Source organism: Notolepis coatsorum (assembly GCF_963971535.1).
Source record: "Notolepis coatsorum genome assembly, chromosome: 18".
NCBI classification, from domain to species: domain Eukaryota; kingdom Metazoa; phylum Chordata; class Actinopteri; order Aulopiformes; family Paralepididae; genus Notolepis; species Notolepis coatsorum.
Window position 1 is genome coordinate 76,661,222 of NC_140182.1, and position 13,431 is coordinate 76,674,652.

Consider the following 13,431-nt stretch of genomic DNA (forward strand, 5'->3'; position numbering starts at 1 on the left):
TTTCATATGAGGACGTTAGTAATTGATGATAAAAATCTGAAACAAAACCTCTCGATGTCTCTCTTTCATAGAAGAATTTGTGGTATCTGTGGTGTACAATTGGTATCTTTAATGGAACACTGTGAGACTTCAAACATAACAATAACTGTGTGTAAAAACAATTTGTGGACTCTGTGAGATTAAATTTTTTGCGTATTTCTTCATAGCTACAGAAACCCTGTTTGTTAAAAACATCACCTAATGAGTGTATGCCTTGCTTTTCCCATATAGGGAATCTTATAGGTCGTTTTCCAATCAAGAGTGCATTGTTATTGAATAAGGGAGTATCATTATGCCATTTATGTGGATTAGAATGTTTTTTTGTGTCTGCTTCTTCTATAGTCTGCTCGGGCCAGACTATACCACAGAGCCGAATAGGTTTCCTCATCGGCCGGTTTGACTATAGTATTTTTATGATTTACCAGAAGTGCTGAGTCCAACATAGTCTGGTGGAAACGCACCTTATCATCCATAATCATCATCCATATAATCCATTTTCTCTTCTTCATAATATCCAATAGTTCGCTCTAGGCGATCGCCAATGTCTAACGTTAGATTGCTGTAGTTTGCTCAGTGCTGCCATGCCACTGCTGAGAGTGCCCTAGTGATCCCTATAGTGATTTGGTTGCTCTCAGCCCATGCAGTTCATAGGTAGGCGATACTGCCACCTGTCGGGATTCAATCATCATTGCCGGTTCCAGCCACACTCAAAGGCCCACACGAGTGTTTAGAATAAGAAAATAGAAAAAAAGGAACCAGAAACGAGAGATCTCATTTTTGGTGCTCAAGCGTTAGCTCTCAGAAACGAGATATCTTGTGTTTGGCGCTCAATTAGTTAAGACCCCGATGACCGATTACTTGACTAATGGACTAAAGCGTCATTAATTCTCGAAGTCAACTTCCTGTCTGTTGTTGCTAGGCAACTGCAGCGTGGGGGGAAACTGCCCCGCCTGGTACATTGTGTACGATTCATTTAGTGCAGAAACTGATCGTTAAAGCGGCAAATTAAAGACTATCAAGCGGAATTTTCTTCAGTCCTTCACCATGCCAAAGAGCTGCTGTGTTACGCGTTGTACTAATGACAAAAACAGAAATCCAAATCACAAGTTTTATACCATCACGGAGGAAAAAGTGGCTGGTGGCTAACGTTCGGCTAACTCACTCTGTGTTGTGGTCGTGGTAGCTACATGCTAAGCTAACGTTAATTACATAATATCGAACCGATAGGAGCTTATCTTATCTAATCTTACGTGGATGTTTGATCGGGTAGTGGCACACGTGGTACCACCACGTAAGATTAGATAAGATAAGCTCCTATCGGTTCGATATTATGTAATTAACGTTAGCTTAGCATGTAGCTACCATGACCACAACACAGAGCGAGTTAGCCGAACGTTAGCCACCAGCCACCTTTTCCTCCGTGATGCATCAGCTGGTATTATATAAAACTTGCGATTTGGATTTCTGTGTTTGTTATTAGTACAAAACGTAACACAGCAGCTTCAATTTGGGTATTCGAGAGATGGCCATGTCTGCAGGTGTTTTGTATGGACATTATGTCAAGTCAATCAGGGGGAGATCTTTGACTCATATCTCGCCTTAGAATCACCAGAAAGGCTTTCGAAATAGTGAAATGCTATGTTGGCCTCAATATTTTCAAAACAAATCGTATGAAAATGTTATGAAATGAACAAGAATGTGATAAAACATGTAATAAAAACGGACCTCAACGCATGCATTTGATGGTAGAAATCCGTATGGTCCCCCTATACCAAGATGGCGGCGGTCTCGTGACATCAGAGTGTCTTCGAGAATATCCGGACGTGAAAATGCAGTCGGCAGAGCTCACAAGCACCTCTCCCACAATGCACCACGAGCACCTCTCCCACAATGCACCACGAGCACCTGTCCCACAATGCCCCACGAGCACCTCTCCCAAAATGCACCACAAGCCCCTCTCCCACAATGCACCACGAGCACCTCTCCCACAATGCACCACGAGCACCTCTCTCACAATGCACCACGAGCACCTCTCCCACAATGCACCACGAGCACCTCTCCCACAATGCCCCACGAGCACCTCTCCCACAATGCCCCACAAGCACCTCTCCCAAAATGCGCCACGCGCCCCTCTTCCACAATGCACCACGCGCAGGGCAACGCAGCACCGTCGGTCCCCTTGCCTTGAGCCCGGTGCTCCCCTTGATGTGTGAGGGCGGCATTGTTCTCGCGCCAAGGAGAGATTAGCGAAAGAAGGTCACGCAGAACTACCAATGTTCATTTAGCCCCACAGCCACCGCAGATTAAGAAGCGGTGTGGAAATCCATTTCAGCCTTTAACCACGGGCAATTTAATCGCTCACGCGTGTTATTCCTGTGGTCTGAGACGGTCACAAAAACATTACCTGACATGAACCTCTCTCTCTCTCTGAAAAACTAAATCCAAAAACTTAAACTTGAGTTAAAACTCAAACTTGCAATGTCATCAGGTATAGAATCTGGAGCTGCTCCATAGAGAGAAGCTACAGATGACACTGAGAACGCCCAGAGGAACCCAGGGGAGTTCTTCTTCTTCTACCTCATTTTTGCATTTCGTTTTTTTGCATTTTGTACATTTTAGTTTTGTATAGTGTATATTTTGTATAGTGTGTTCTTTTAAATGGTAAATGGAGCATTTATATAGCGATTTTAATTAGGGATGCTCGATATTGGCTTTTTTACCGATACCGATATACCGATATTGTCCAACTCTTAATTTCCGATACCGATATCAACCGATATCAACCGATGCCGATATATGCAAACTGAATAATTTCAGGTAATTAACATTACATATCTCTTGTCGTGTAATTAACACAACATTATGCATACTTTGACAATAAATAAAATAATAATTTGTTCTTACTTGCTTGCCTGGGTAAATAAAGGTTATAGAAATGTAAAAAAAAATTAATATATATATATATATATATATATATATATTCTTTTGAAAACCGATACCGATATTTTCCGATATCACATTTTAATGCCAATATCGGCCGATAATATCGGTAGGCCGATAATATCGGACATCCCTAATTTTAATCCAAAGCGCTTTACAATTTGTTCCTCACATTCACCCATTCACTCACATTCACACACCGACAGCGGAAGGTGCCGACCTGCTCATCCGGAGCAATTAACTCATTCACTGCCAACAACGTTATACTCGTTATTGGCCGCCAATCGTTGAACGCCAACGACGAGTATACTCGTTATTTGATCATTATTTCTTTTATTCTATATTTTATTCATTACAGGCCCACTGACTCGGGGTTAACATGGGGAATCCGTGCAATACCGGCCGCATCACGCTAGACGGCGGTATCGAGCACCCTTTCTACCCTTGAATCTTTCTCTGTGGGACGGCCCCAGGTCTCAGGTTTAATTTTCCCTTGTTGGGCGAGGCGAACAGTTGTCCCGGTTCCATCGAAGCCTGTCAAATATCTCCGATCCATATGTTGTGGTGAATTATGCCGTAGAGCAAATGGACATTGGATATAGCAGATGGCGATCAAACTATTGGAATATTCTTTTTGGATTACTCCCGGCCACAGGTAAGGGCGATTTGACGTACATTTTTGCTTGATCCTGCAATGCTTTCACACCAATCGGGCTGATAACTGTTTTTAGTGTTCAATGCGAATGCCGTTACTGACAATCAAATAATCAGAAACCCCCCCCCCTTTCATGCATTCATGATGGAACATAATAGCTATGATCTAGATTTGATTTCGGAACAATAGCGGGTTCAGGCAAGAAACGGCGAAGTCTACATTGGAATCGACGTATACTGCCATAACTAAGCATTTCATGAATTACCCTAGACCGCTCTAAAACCATACTTATATTCACCACGGTATAACACGGGAACGCATGGATGGAACAATTATCTCTTTTTTGCATCTTGACCGGAAGAAACTCAATGTCAAATGACTATAGTATTGTATCCATGGCTATAATATAGAATATAGATTTAGCTCTACAAACAAGGTGACTAACTCCCATCGTTTACAGCAGGGCTATTCAAAGATTACATGATAATAAAAAAAAAAAAAAAAAAAAAATTTACTTTTTTCTTTTCATGTCAACGTTAACACGCACAATTGAGCCAAAAGTCACTCAATTAATGACAGATTTCATTGATAAATTGAGGGAAAACTTTGCAAGTCGATTTGATGAATTTGACATGTCCAGAGAATTGATGCATTTTGTGAGCAACCCATTTGCCAATGTAGCTGCTATTTCCACAAAAGGACAAGAGTTCCTTGCATCACTTCACATTGATGAAGGTCTCCTGCAACTTGAAATAATTGACATGCAAGCATCATCTGCTCTGAAGCAGGCACTTGAGAATGAATCCACCACAACATTTTGGATAAAGTGTATTCATGTCAAGACATTCCCCAAAATAAAAATGCTGGCAATATCTGTGCTAACAATGTTTGGCTCAACCTACACCTGTGAATCCAGTTTCTCTCACATGAATGCCATTAAAACAAGCAACCATGCCTCCTTGACAAATGAGCATTTGCATCACTGTTTGCGGGTAGCCCTCACTTCCTATGAACCCTCTTTCTCTGCCATTGCCCAGTCAAAGAAGTGCAATCGCTCTCATTAGATGTGTGTATGTAGGCTAGGCCTGTCTGCCCCCCACCCCCCTGATGTTTGAGAGTTAAGAGTCGACAATAAGTGCTAATAAGATGCTGTTATTTGCTGTTGTTGCACAGACATGAAGCACTTTTTCATAAGCTCAGCTGCACTATAAATGTGTTTTTTTGTTCAAGTGTTGATGTTAGAATGTTCAGATGCACATCATGCACTTGATTGTTTTTTATTTTATTTTTATATTGAAATGTTGAAGAGGAGATGTTGCAGTTGTTGCACAGTCATAAATGAAGCACTTTTTGCAGGAGATGTTGCAGATGTGGCACATAAATGAAGCACTTTTTTTGAAAAGTATACTACTTTTGCAATGTAGTTAAAGGGGAACTATCTTATAAATGGCCTTTTTCAGTGTTTAGCATTGTTTCCTAGCTATGTGGACTTATATTAATATGATCTATGTCTCTAATTCTCATATTGGCGCATTCTTCCAATTCTCCTCTCACAATATTCACCCTCACTGAACTGAGTCATCTGAAAATGTGCTGATTTGTGATGTCAGAGAGACACCGCTGCATGATAATCAGCTGAGTTTCCACACAGTTCCCACTGTGGTTGGAGCCCATGAGGCTCAAAACGGCTTAAGATCTTGAGGTAGAAAAATGCTGTTTTTGAGGACTTGATTAGAAATACAAAACAATGAATTAAAAAAAATAAAAAATTACAGAGGTGTTCCATAAACACACAGGAATTGTGTAAAAGTGCCCAAATAGTGAAAGAAATAGTAAAATAGTTCCCCTTTAAATAAAAGTTGTGAAAATGTGGTTGCGTGTTGTGTCAAGTGTACATATATTCATAGCACGGGGAGGCGCCGTGGCAGTCCGGCCCCTGGCCCCTTGGGTTTCTGACAATGTGGCCCCCTGAACAATTTAGTTGAATAGCCCTGGTTTACAGCGTGGCAGTAGCTACCACAGAATAAGGCTAATAGCTGGCAGCCAATGAGTTAAGGGTTAAGTGTCTTGCTCAAGGGCACTGCGACACGCTGCCTTGGAGGAGCGGGAATCGAACCGGGAACCTCCAGATTACCAGACCACTGCTCTACCTCCTGAGCCACTGTCGCCCCCTTTTACTTTTTACTGTATGAAGCACAATGTCAGGAGGCCCATACAGAACCAAGCATTTCAACTTCAAATCTCATCTCAACCAAGCATGCACCCCCCCCCCACACAAACACACACACTAGGGCTGTCCCCGACTAAGGATTTGGATGGTCGACTAGGATTGGCCAAAATTTGCCGTTAGTAGACTATTGGTTGACTAAAAAAAATATATATATATATATATATATAATATTTTTAAACTTTTTTTTATTATTTATTATTTTTATTTTGTATCATTCCATTTGGGCTGTGGGGGGTGCTTAATGTCTGAAGGAGTCGACTGAAGGCTTCTTGTGCTCTGAAAAAGCATGCAATTGGTCCACTGATGGATACATCTTGATATTTGTCTAGTACGTCTAGTGTGTTCATTAGATGGGTGAAATCCTCTTTCAGTGCCTCTGTGCCTGTTTTCTTAGGCAGTTAGCCTCTGGTATGCGTGCCATTAGCGTTAGCCACGCTTCTAGGCCTCTTTTCTTTTGGAAAGAAGGATAAAAAATTTAAAATTTAAAAATATATTAATATTTGTTTATATATATTTTTTATTATATTCGACTAAGAGGTTGGCCAGTCGACTACGGCCAGTCGACTAATCGATTAATAGGGGTCAGCCCTAACACACACACACACACCTTCTCCGCAAGAGATTCCTCCAGCGTGGTGAGAGCAGTGTCTGTGTTGGAGGTGTCTGCCTGCAGAGATTTGACCCTCTCCTTCAGGCTGCTCATCTGCTTCTCCTTGTCTCTCAGCTGCTCCTGCAGGTTCTCTATCTGGAGACATGAGACACAGACAGTGTCAGCCAGGAGGGAGGCCAAGCACAGCATGCTGCACGGCACGTCCATAGATCACTCACTGTGGACACGGCTACTACTTTGTAGGAGTCTAAAGTGTGCTAGTCTAAAGTGTGCTAGTCTAAAGCTTGCTAGTCTAAAGCATGCTAGTCTAAAGCGTGCTAGTCTAAAGCATGCTAGTCTAAAGCATCCTAGTCTAAAGCATGCTAGTCTAAAGTATCCTAGTCTAAAGCACGCTAGTCTAAAGTGTGCCAGTCTAAAGCACGCTAGTCTAAAGTGTGCCAGTCTAAAGCACACTAGTCTAAAGCATGCTAGTCTAAAGTGTGCTAGTCTAAAGTGTGATGGTCTAATGTGTGCTAGTCTAAAGTGTGCTAGTTTAAAGCATGCTAGTCTAAAGTGTGCTAGTCTAAAGCATCCTATATCTAAAGCATGCTAGTCTAAAGTATCCTAGTCTAAAGCATGCTAGTCTAAAGCATCCTAGTCTAAAGCATGCTAGTCTAAAGTATCCTAGTCTAAAGCATGCTAGTCTAAAGTATCCTAATCTAAAGCGTGCTAGTCTAAAATGTGCTAGTCTAAAGTGTGCTAGTCTAAAGTGTGCTAGTCTAAAGTATCCTAATCTAAAGCATGCTAGTCTAAAGATGCAAAGCATGCTGGTCTAAAGTATCCTAATCTAAAGCATGCTAGTCTAAAGTATCCTATTCTAAAGCATGCTATTCTAAAGTGCCCTAGACTAAAGCATACTAGTCTAAAGCATGCTAGTCTAAAGTATCCTTGTCTAAAGCATACTAGTCTAAAGCACTCTAGTCTAGTGTCCTAGTCTAAATCATGCTAGTCTAAAGCACTCTAGTCTAAATCATGCTAGTCTAAAGTGTCCTAGTCTAAAGCACTTGGATCTAAAGTGGCCTAGTCTAAAGCACTCTAGTCTAAAGTATAATGCTTGTCTCTTCTGTTGAGTCTACCTTCTTCTGGAGCACGTTGACCTTGCGCTCCTTGACCTCCAGCATGTCCTTGAGGTCGTGGATCTCCCCGTTGAGCGTGCCCTTCTCCTCAGACACCTCCTGGATCTGCTTGCTCTTCTTATTCAGCGTGGCCTCCTTCTCTTCCAGGCGCAGGCGCAGGGCGTCCACCTGAGCAGGACAGGACAGAGAGGAGCAGCTGAGATATATGTTTTGTTTATCAATGAATCTTTCTTCCAAGTTTACAAATCAATGCAGCTGGGTTTTCAAATGTATCGATGCCGTTTTAGACCCCAATCATTAAATATATTTTAAAAACACAAGATGCAAGATAGGGGGATGTTTATGATAAGACCGGTCTTCGCGCGTTTCAAGACCTAAGAGGTTTTGATTACCTCCCCAGTGTATCCTTTTACTTCGACTTACAGCCAGTGGTGACTGGTCATTAGGGGCAGGTGGGGCAGAGCCCCACCTACTAGTGTCACAAAAAAAAGAATAATTCATTCTTAAAAATGTGCCTATTATTTGCTCAAATGTATTATGTATGGATATAGCATCTTACTAAATTGCATATACATTTTATTAGTATTTTAGTTCATGTCATCTCTCTGCCTTGCTGTTTCATATTGCGTCATTCTCCCGATCGTTAGGTCTAAAATAGCATGAATGGGGCTAGCCCCTCTCTATCAATGCAGTGTGTACTGTATGTGGGAAAATCCAAGCGTGCATGTTCAGGGTGTTGTCTCATTCACAGTAGACCACATCAATTTGACGGCAAGTGGGGCTCAGAGCCCCTAGCCCCAAGTGTACGTCATTTCGTATTTCAAAGTTGATTGGCTGGCTTCGGATTTCAGTCGGCAAAGAAGCTTTTCATTGCTAACGGCAGCTGCTGTAAACTACCTAGCTAGTGAAAATGAACAAAGTGGATTATTTACTCGAGCACAGGTTTGAAACCCTACATTTGTAGGAGAAAATGTAAATCAAACATCTGGGTCCACACCAAGCCACTAGATATTGTTATAACTCAAACAGCTTGCAAAGGTAACCGTTAACATCCATCCATGAAAACAACCTAGAAGAGGCTTTTACTGAGACCGTCAGTCTGCTGAAAATCATCATAACAACTCCTATGATGACATCTGAGTCAGAGAGGAACTTTTCCACCTTAACTCATTGACCGCCGGGGATTAGACGGGTCCCATTCTAGCACTGCCACGCTTTAAAATATAGGAGTGCGTCACCTTGTTTGTAGAGCTATAACTATATTCTATATTATAGCTATGGATACAATACTATGGCCCATTTGACATCACCTATCTATCGTTCAATATGTGAAAAATAATAAAAAATTTCATCCATACGTTCCTGTGTTATACCGTGGTGAATATACCGTAAATCCTCTAATAGTGACCTGTATTCAATTAAAAACCGACTCTCTATTAATGACCGGGTGCGCTGTTGAATGCTCTGATCGGCACCAACGGCATACGTTGTGGAGTAATGTTACACACACATGTTGCGATCGAAGTGAAGACATGGTTGGATCAACGCAGGATTGATATCATATAGCCCTTACCTTCACTGTCTATCTTTAAAGCGTGGCCCAGTAAGAACGGGATAAGGGTAATGGCTGGCAGTGAATGAGTTAATGAATATAACTCATCAGTTTCTTCAACATAAATAATCCAATAAGGGCACGGTTGGTACGAAAATGATGGTGACGTCTTGATTAGATGGAGCGCCGAGTGCCAAGCGGATGCAGATAGGCTACATCATTAATTTATGATAAATGTTTTATTTAAAGGGGACATGTCTTGCTATTCCTTTCACTATTTGGGCAACTTTACACAATTCCTGTGAGGCTATGGAACACATCTGTAAAGTTTTTTTCAAAAAAAATTCATTGTTTTGTATTTCTAATCAAGTATTCAAAAGCAGCATTTTTCCACTTCAAGATTTCAAGCAGTTTTTGGCTTGGCTCCGCCCATAAGCGCTTTGAGTGACAGTCACCCACAGTCTGCGACTGGCAGACAGAGAGAGAGATAGAGAGATAGAGGGGGATAATAATTAATTTCGCCGCAGGGGGGCATAATCCCACGGGACAATGCATTGGTAACTTGTTTCAAATGACAATATATACCCCTGTGAATATTATTGCACGGATCGGAATACGGGCGCGCGTGGGAGTCAAAGATACTTTGACAGTGATATGCGAGTGCTCCGGGAGAAGACCCATACCAGCCCTGCACGGCGGTCGAGGTTGTGTGTGTGTAAATGCGTGTGTGTTTCCCCGCGCGCCAGTCGAGGTTGTGTGTGTGTAAATGCGTGTGTTTCCCTGCGTGCCGGTCGAGGTTGTATGTGTGTAAATGCGTGTGTGTTTCCCCGCGCGCCGGTCGAGGTTGTATGTGTGTAAATGCGTGTGTGTTTCCCTGCGCGCCGGTCGAGGTTGTGTGTGATAGACGCACGTGCACACACACACACTCAGAGACAGAACTGGTGTGTGTGCTTTGAATAGGGTTTAGACTCCCACAGAGACTTGTCAGACTGTCGCTACCCCCCTCCAGCTTGTAGCACTGGACAGATTCTAAACAACACATTGGCTTTCATAATATGTATGAATTATCTCTCGCAATAATATCCACAGGACTCGACTTTTTGCCAAGTCGTTGCGCGAGTTGGACGTTTTATTTATTTGATCACTGTAGGCTCATGAAAGCAACGTTAGTGACTTGGTTGAAATGTGATTCCGGAGTTATACCTAAATGCATTCCATTTCATTCAGAGAGAGAGAGAGGGGGGAGGCAGAGTGTGTCTGCGTGTGTGTGCGAGCAGCTCATGTGAGCCACTGTGTTTCTCGCCTCTCCTTTGGAAACTAGCGATAACAACAATAACACTTCCAGTCGGGGGGTTTCAAAATAAAAGAGCGAAGTCTAAAACAGGAAGGACGTTTATTTTGTACATTTGTGTTGTTCATGTAGAAAATGAACTTTGCCAGCTATCAATCATGTTGGAGAATTCTGTGTTAACGGCGAAGCGGACAGATACACAGAACACAGAACATATTATGTAACAAAGTATAGTGAAACGATAAGAGGTTAAAAAGTGAAGTGTCTAAGACTTAAGCAAGCTAACTGCATTCACAAAGAGACAATACAGTAGACAAAATAGTAAAAAGATGCAGGTTCAAAGTTTAAAGAAGTGAGATGTGGGATGCAACTTTGTTTTGCTTCCATAACATGTCTTCCTTCAGACTAGTGGAAAGGAAACGTTTATTATTATGTGTGTGTGTCACACTAGCTTTATCAACAACTCTCTCTGGGCCTCTTTGGGTCACAAGACAGTCATTGGAATAACAAAGGCCTCAGACTGGAAGCTGGGCCTTTGTTACCAGGTGTGAATTGGTGTGGAGTGACATTGATTACATTGAATTCTGGGAGTGTAGTCTTTCATCAAATGGCTGAATTGTCTTTCATTCTTTCAAAGCCCTGATCTAAGATTTTGTTAGAATGTTACCAGAATGTTTCATAGGACATTGATTGAAAAGTATCAGCTCGAATTTTACAATTGGTCCAGAGGGTTTATAATGAGTAACTTATTGATTTGTATTTTAATTTTTTTTTACATTATTCCAAATTAAGGGGATTATGTAGTGTTTTGAGTGATTAACCATCTTGATCAAAAGTGTGTGGGTCTATTCTTTTTCTCATTATACTATCCACTGAACTGGATTTTTAATGTATGGCCCCTGACAAAATTCGGCAGGATATCTTACGGAGAACTTTTAACCCAATGTCCATGATGGTATTGTCTATGGAAAAATGCATTCAGAATGTGGCCTGAATGGTCTTGACACTTTTGGATGTCACATGGAGATCTCCACTGCTCGGGTGATTGGAGTTGGGAAATCCAGCATTGAACTATGGGCCTCAATGGCAGAGAAGGTAAAGGCCATGATCTAGTGGCGAAGCGTGGTCAGGATGTTGATCCTGAGGGGTCCTGGGGTGAGGAAGTGGGAGTGTCTTTTGTGGTGTCTGTGATAATATAATTCGTTTTTTGTATTCTGCGTTTGTTGTTTTTGTTATTTCTAGTTGTCTTGTCGTTATTGTGGTTATTATTGTTGAAGTACTGTCCTGTGATGTCATGTGTATTGTTGTTGTTGCTGTATTGTGTTGTGTTTTGTAACATGTAAAAATGAAAAATGAAAACAATTTAATTTGATCACAAAATAAAATGCAAGATAGGTAGGTTCTAAACATTACTGCGTGTTTGCATTCTGGTAATCAACACCCAGAAAACAAGATACTGCTGTACGGCTCCTGCGTCGGGGGACGTGCAAGTAAAGACGGTACCTCCGTCTGTAAGATAGCAGCTCGCTGCTCCTTGGCGGTGAGCGACTCCTTGAGGACCTCGATGTGCTGCTTGCTGTCTGAGAACTGGTTGTTGAGCGTCTCCAGCTTGGTCTGCAAACCCAGCATCTCCGTGTCCTTCCTGGACAAGTCCTGCTTCACCTGTTCCATCTGAGAAGAAGGAGTAAGATGTAGACCAAATTGAGGAAAGAGAAGGCATTATCTTTTCTTTTTAAGTTTCAGCTGCTCTTTGATTGAAGGCGACGGAGCTCATCCTATGAGAACTCAAGGGTTCATCTCCCTCTGAAGTGAAGTTAATTAATTGACGATTAAGCTCCACTTTTATTCTTTTTTTTTTTATCCACTTTTTCTCCCATTTTCTATATTTTCTCCCATCCCAATTTCGTATCATCCAATTCAACCCTCCCCTGTCACGGACGCTGTTTCTTGCCTCCCACAAGCCGGCTGCAATGTGGACTAAGTCATACATAGCACAAGTCCCCTCCGGTACTTGAGGTAACAGCAGTCGCATCTTTTCACCTGCGCAGCTCGATCTCTCAGTGGCGAGGAGTAACGCGTGGGAGGCTCACGCTGCCCCCGACACTTCCTGATTCTACTGCGCAGGCGCACCAACCGACTTGTAGGAGTCGCTGTCCACAACGCCCGATCCCCACCCATCAGTTTCCCACCCCCTAATACGGCCAATGTGTATTAGTATGAACGACCAGCTAAACTGAAAGCAAATGTGGAGCGCTGGGCTCGAACTGACGAGCCCACCGTCTCCAGCATTTCGTGGCGAGCGCCTTGCCCACTACGCCACGTAGCCGCCCACTCCACTTTTATTCTTGTATTTTTTTTTATAAACCTACAGCAAATTCCTTTCACACAAAGGGTATTTGCAGGTTTTTTTAAGAAATTTTTAATACCACTTAGAGCTAAATGTAATACCAATTTCACAACCATACTACCAAAAGAAAACAATTTTAATTCTCGCATGCTCCATACAAGCTCTCGCCAGATGCACCAAGCTAGCCGGTAGCCCCGGTAAAAACATTTCATATACCTGTGCAAATTAAATGTAAGACTTTTTAATACCTTTTAAGGCCTTAAATTGATAATTAATACTTTTAAAAACTTTTTAATACCCCGCAGATAGATACCCTGTTATTGACTCAAGTCGGTCTGTGTCTGCGGGCCATTTACACTGTTATGGGAATGTTATCTATACATCTGTGTTAAAATACATATTCTATGTCTTACAGCCTGACTAGTTTAATATAGGCCAACTAGTATAACAGCCCAGACACTAGGCTACAGTCTGTGTGTCTCTTTAAGAACTTCAGTGTGGGAGCTGTAGAGCCGTGCCAAGGCTATTTCTCTCCCCATAACAAAGACTATTGAGTCAGTCTTGTTATTTATTCCCTATTTGGGGCACATTTTGTTGATCCTTTCTGTCATATCTGGACGTCATTTCAATTGTGTATTAATGTACGTTCTGA

General features: G+C 42.0%; 1 protein-coding gene across 1 annotated transcript in view; it reads right to left on the reverse strand.

Annotated features, from left to right (window-relative positions):
* Positions 1–13,431, reverse strand: part of LOC311245576 (ELKS/Rab6-interacting/CAST family member 1-like) — a 69,762-nt gene that overhangs the window by 40,801 nt on the left and 15,530 nt on the right. The window contains exons 8-10 of the mRNA XM_084335469.1: positions 11,936–12,103; positions 7,590–7,757; positions 6,472–6,609 (exon numbers count right to left, since the gene is read on the reverse strand). Of these exons, the coding sequence (XP_084191595.1) occupies positions 6,472–6,609; positions 7,590–7,757; positions 11,936–12,103 (474 nt within the window). The remainder of the gene's footprint in view (positions 1–6,471; positions 6,610–7,589; positions 7,758–11,935; positions 12,104–13,431) is intronic.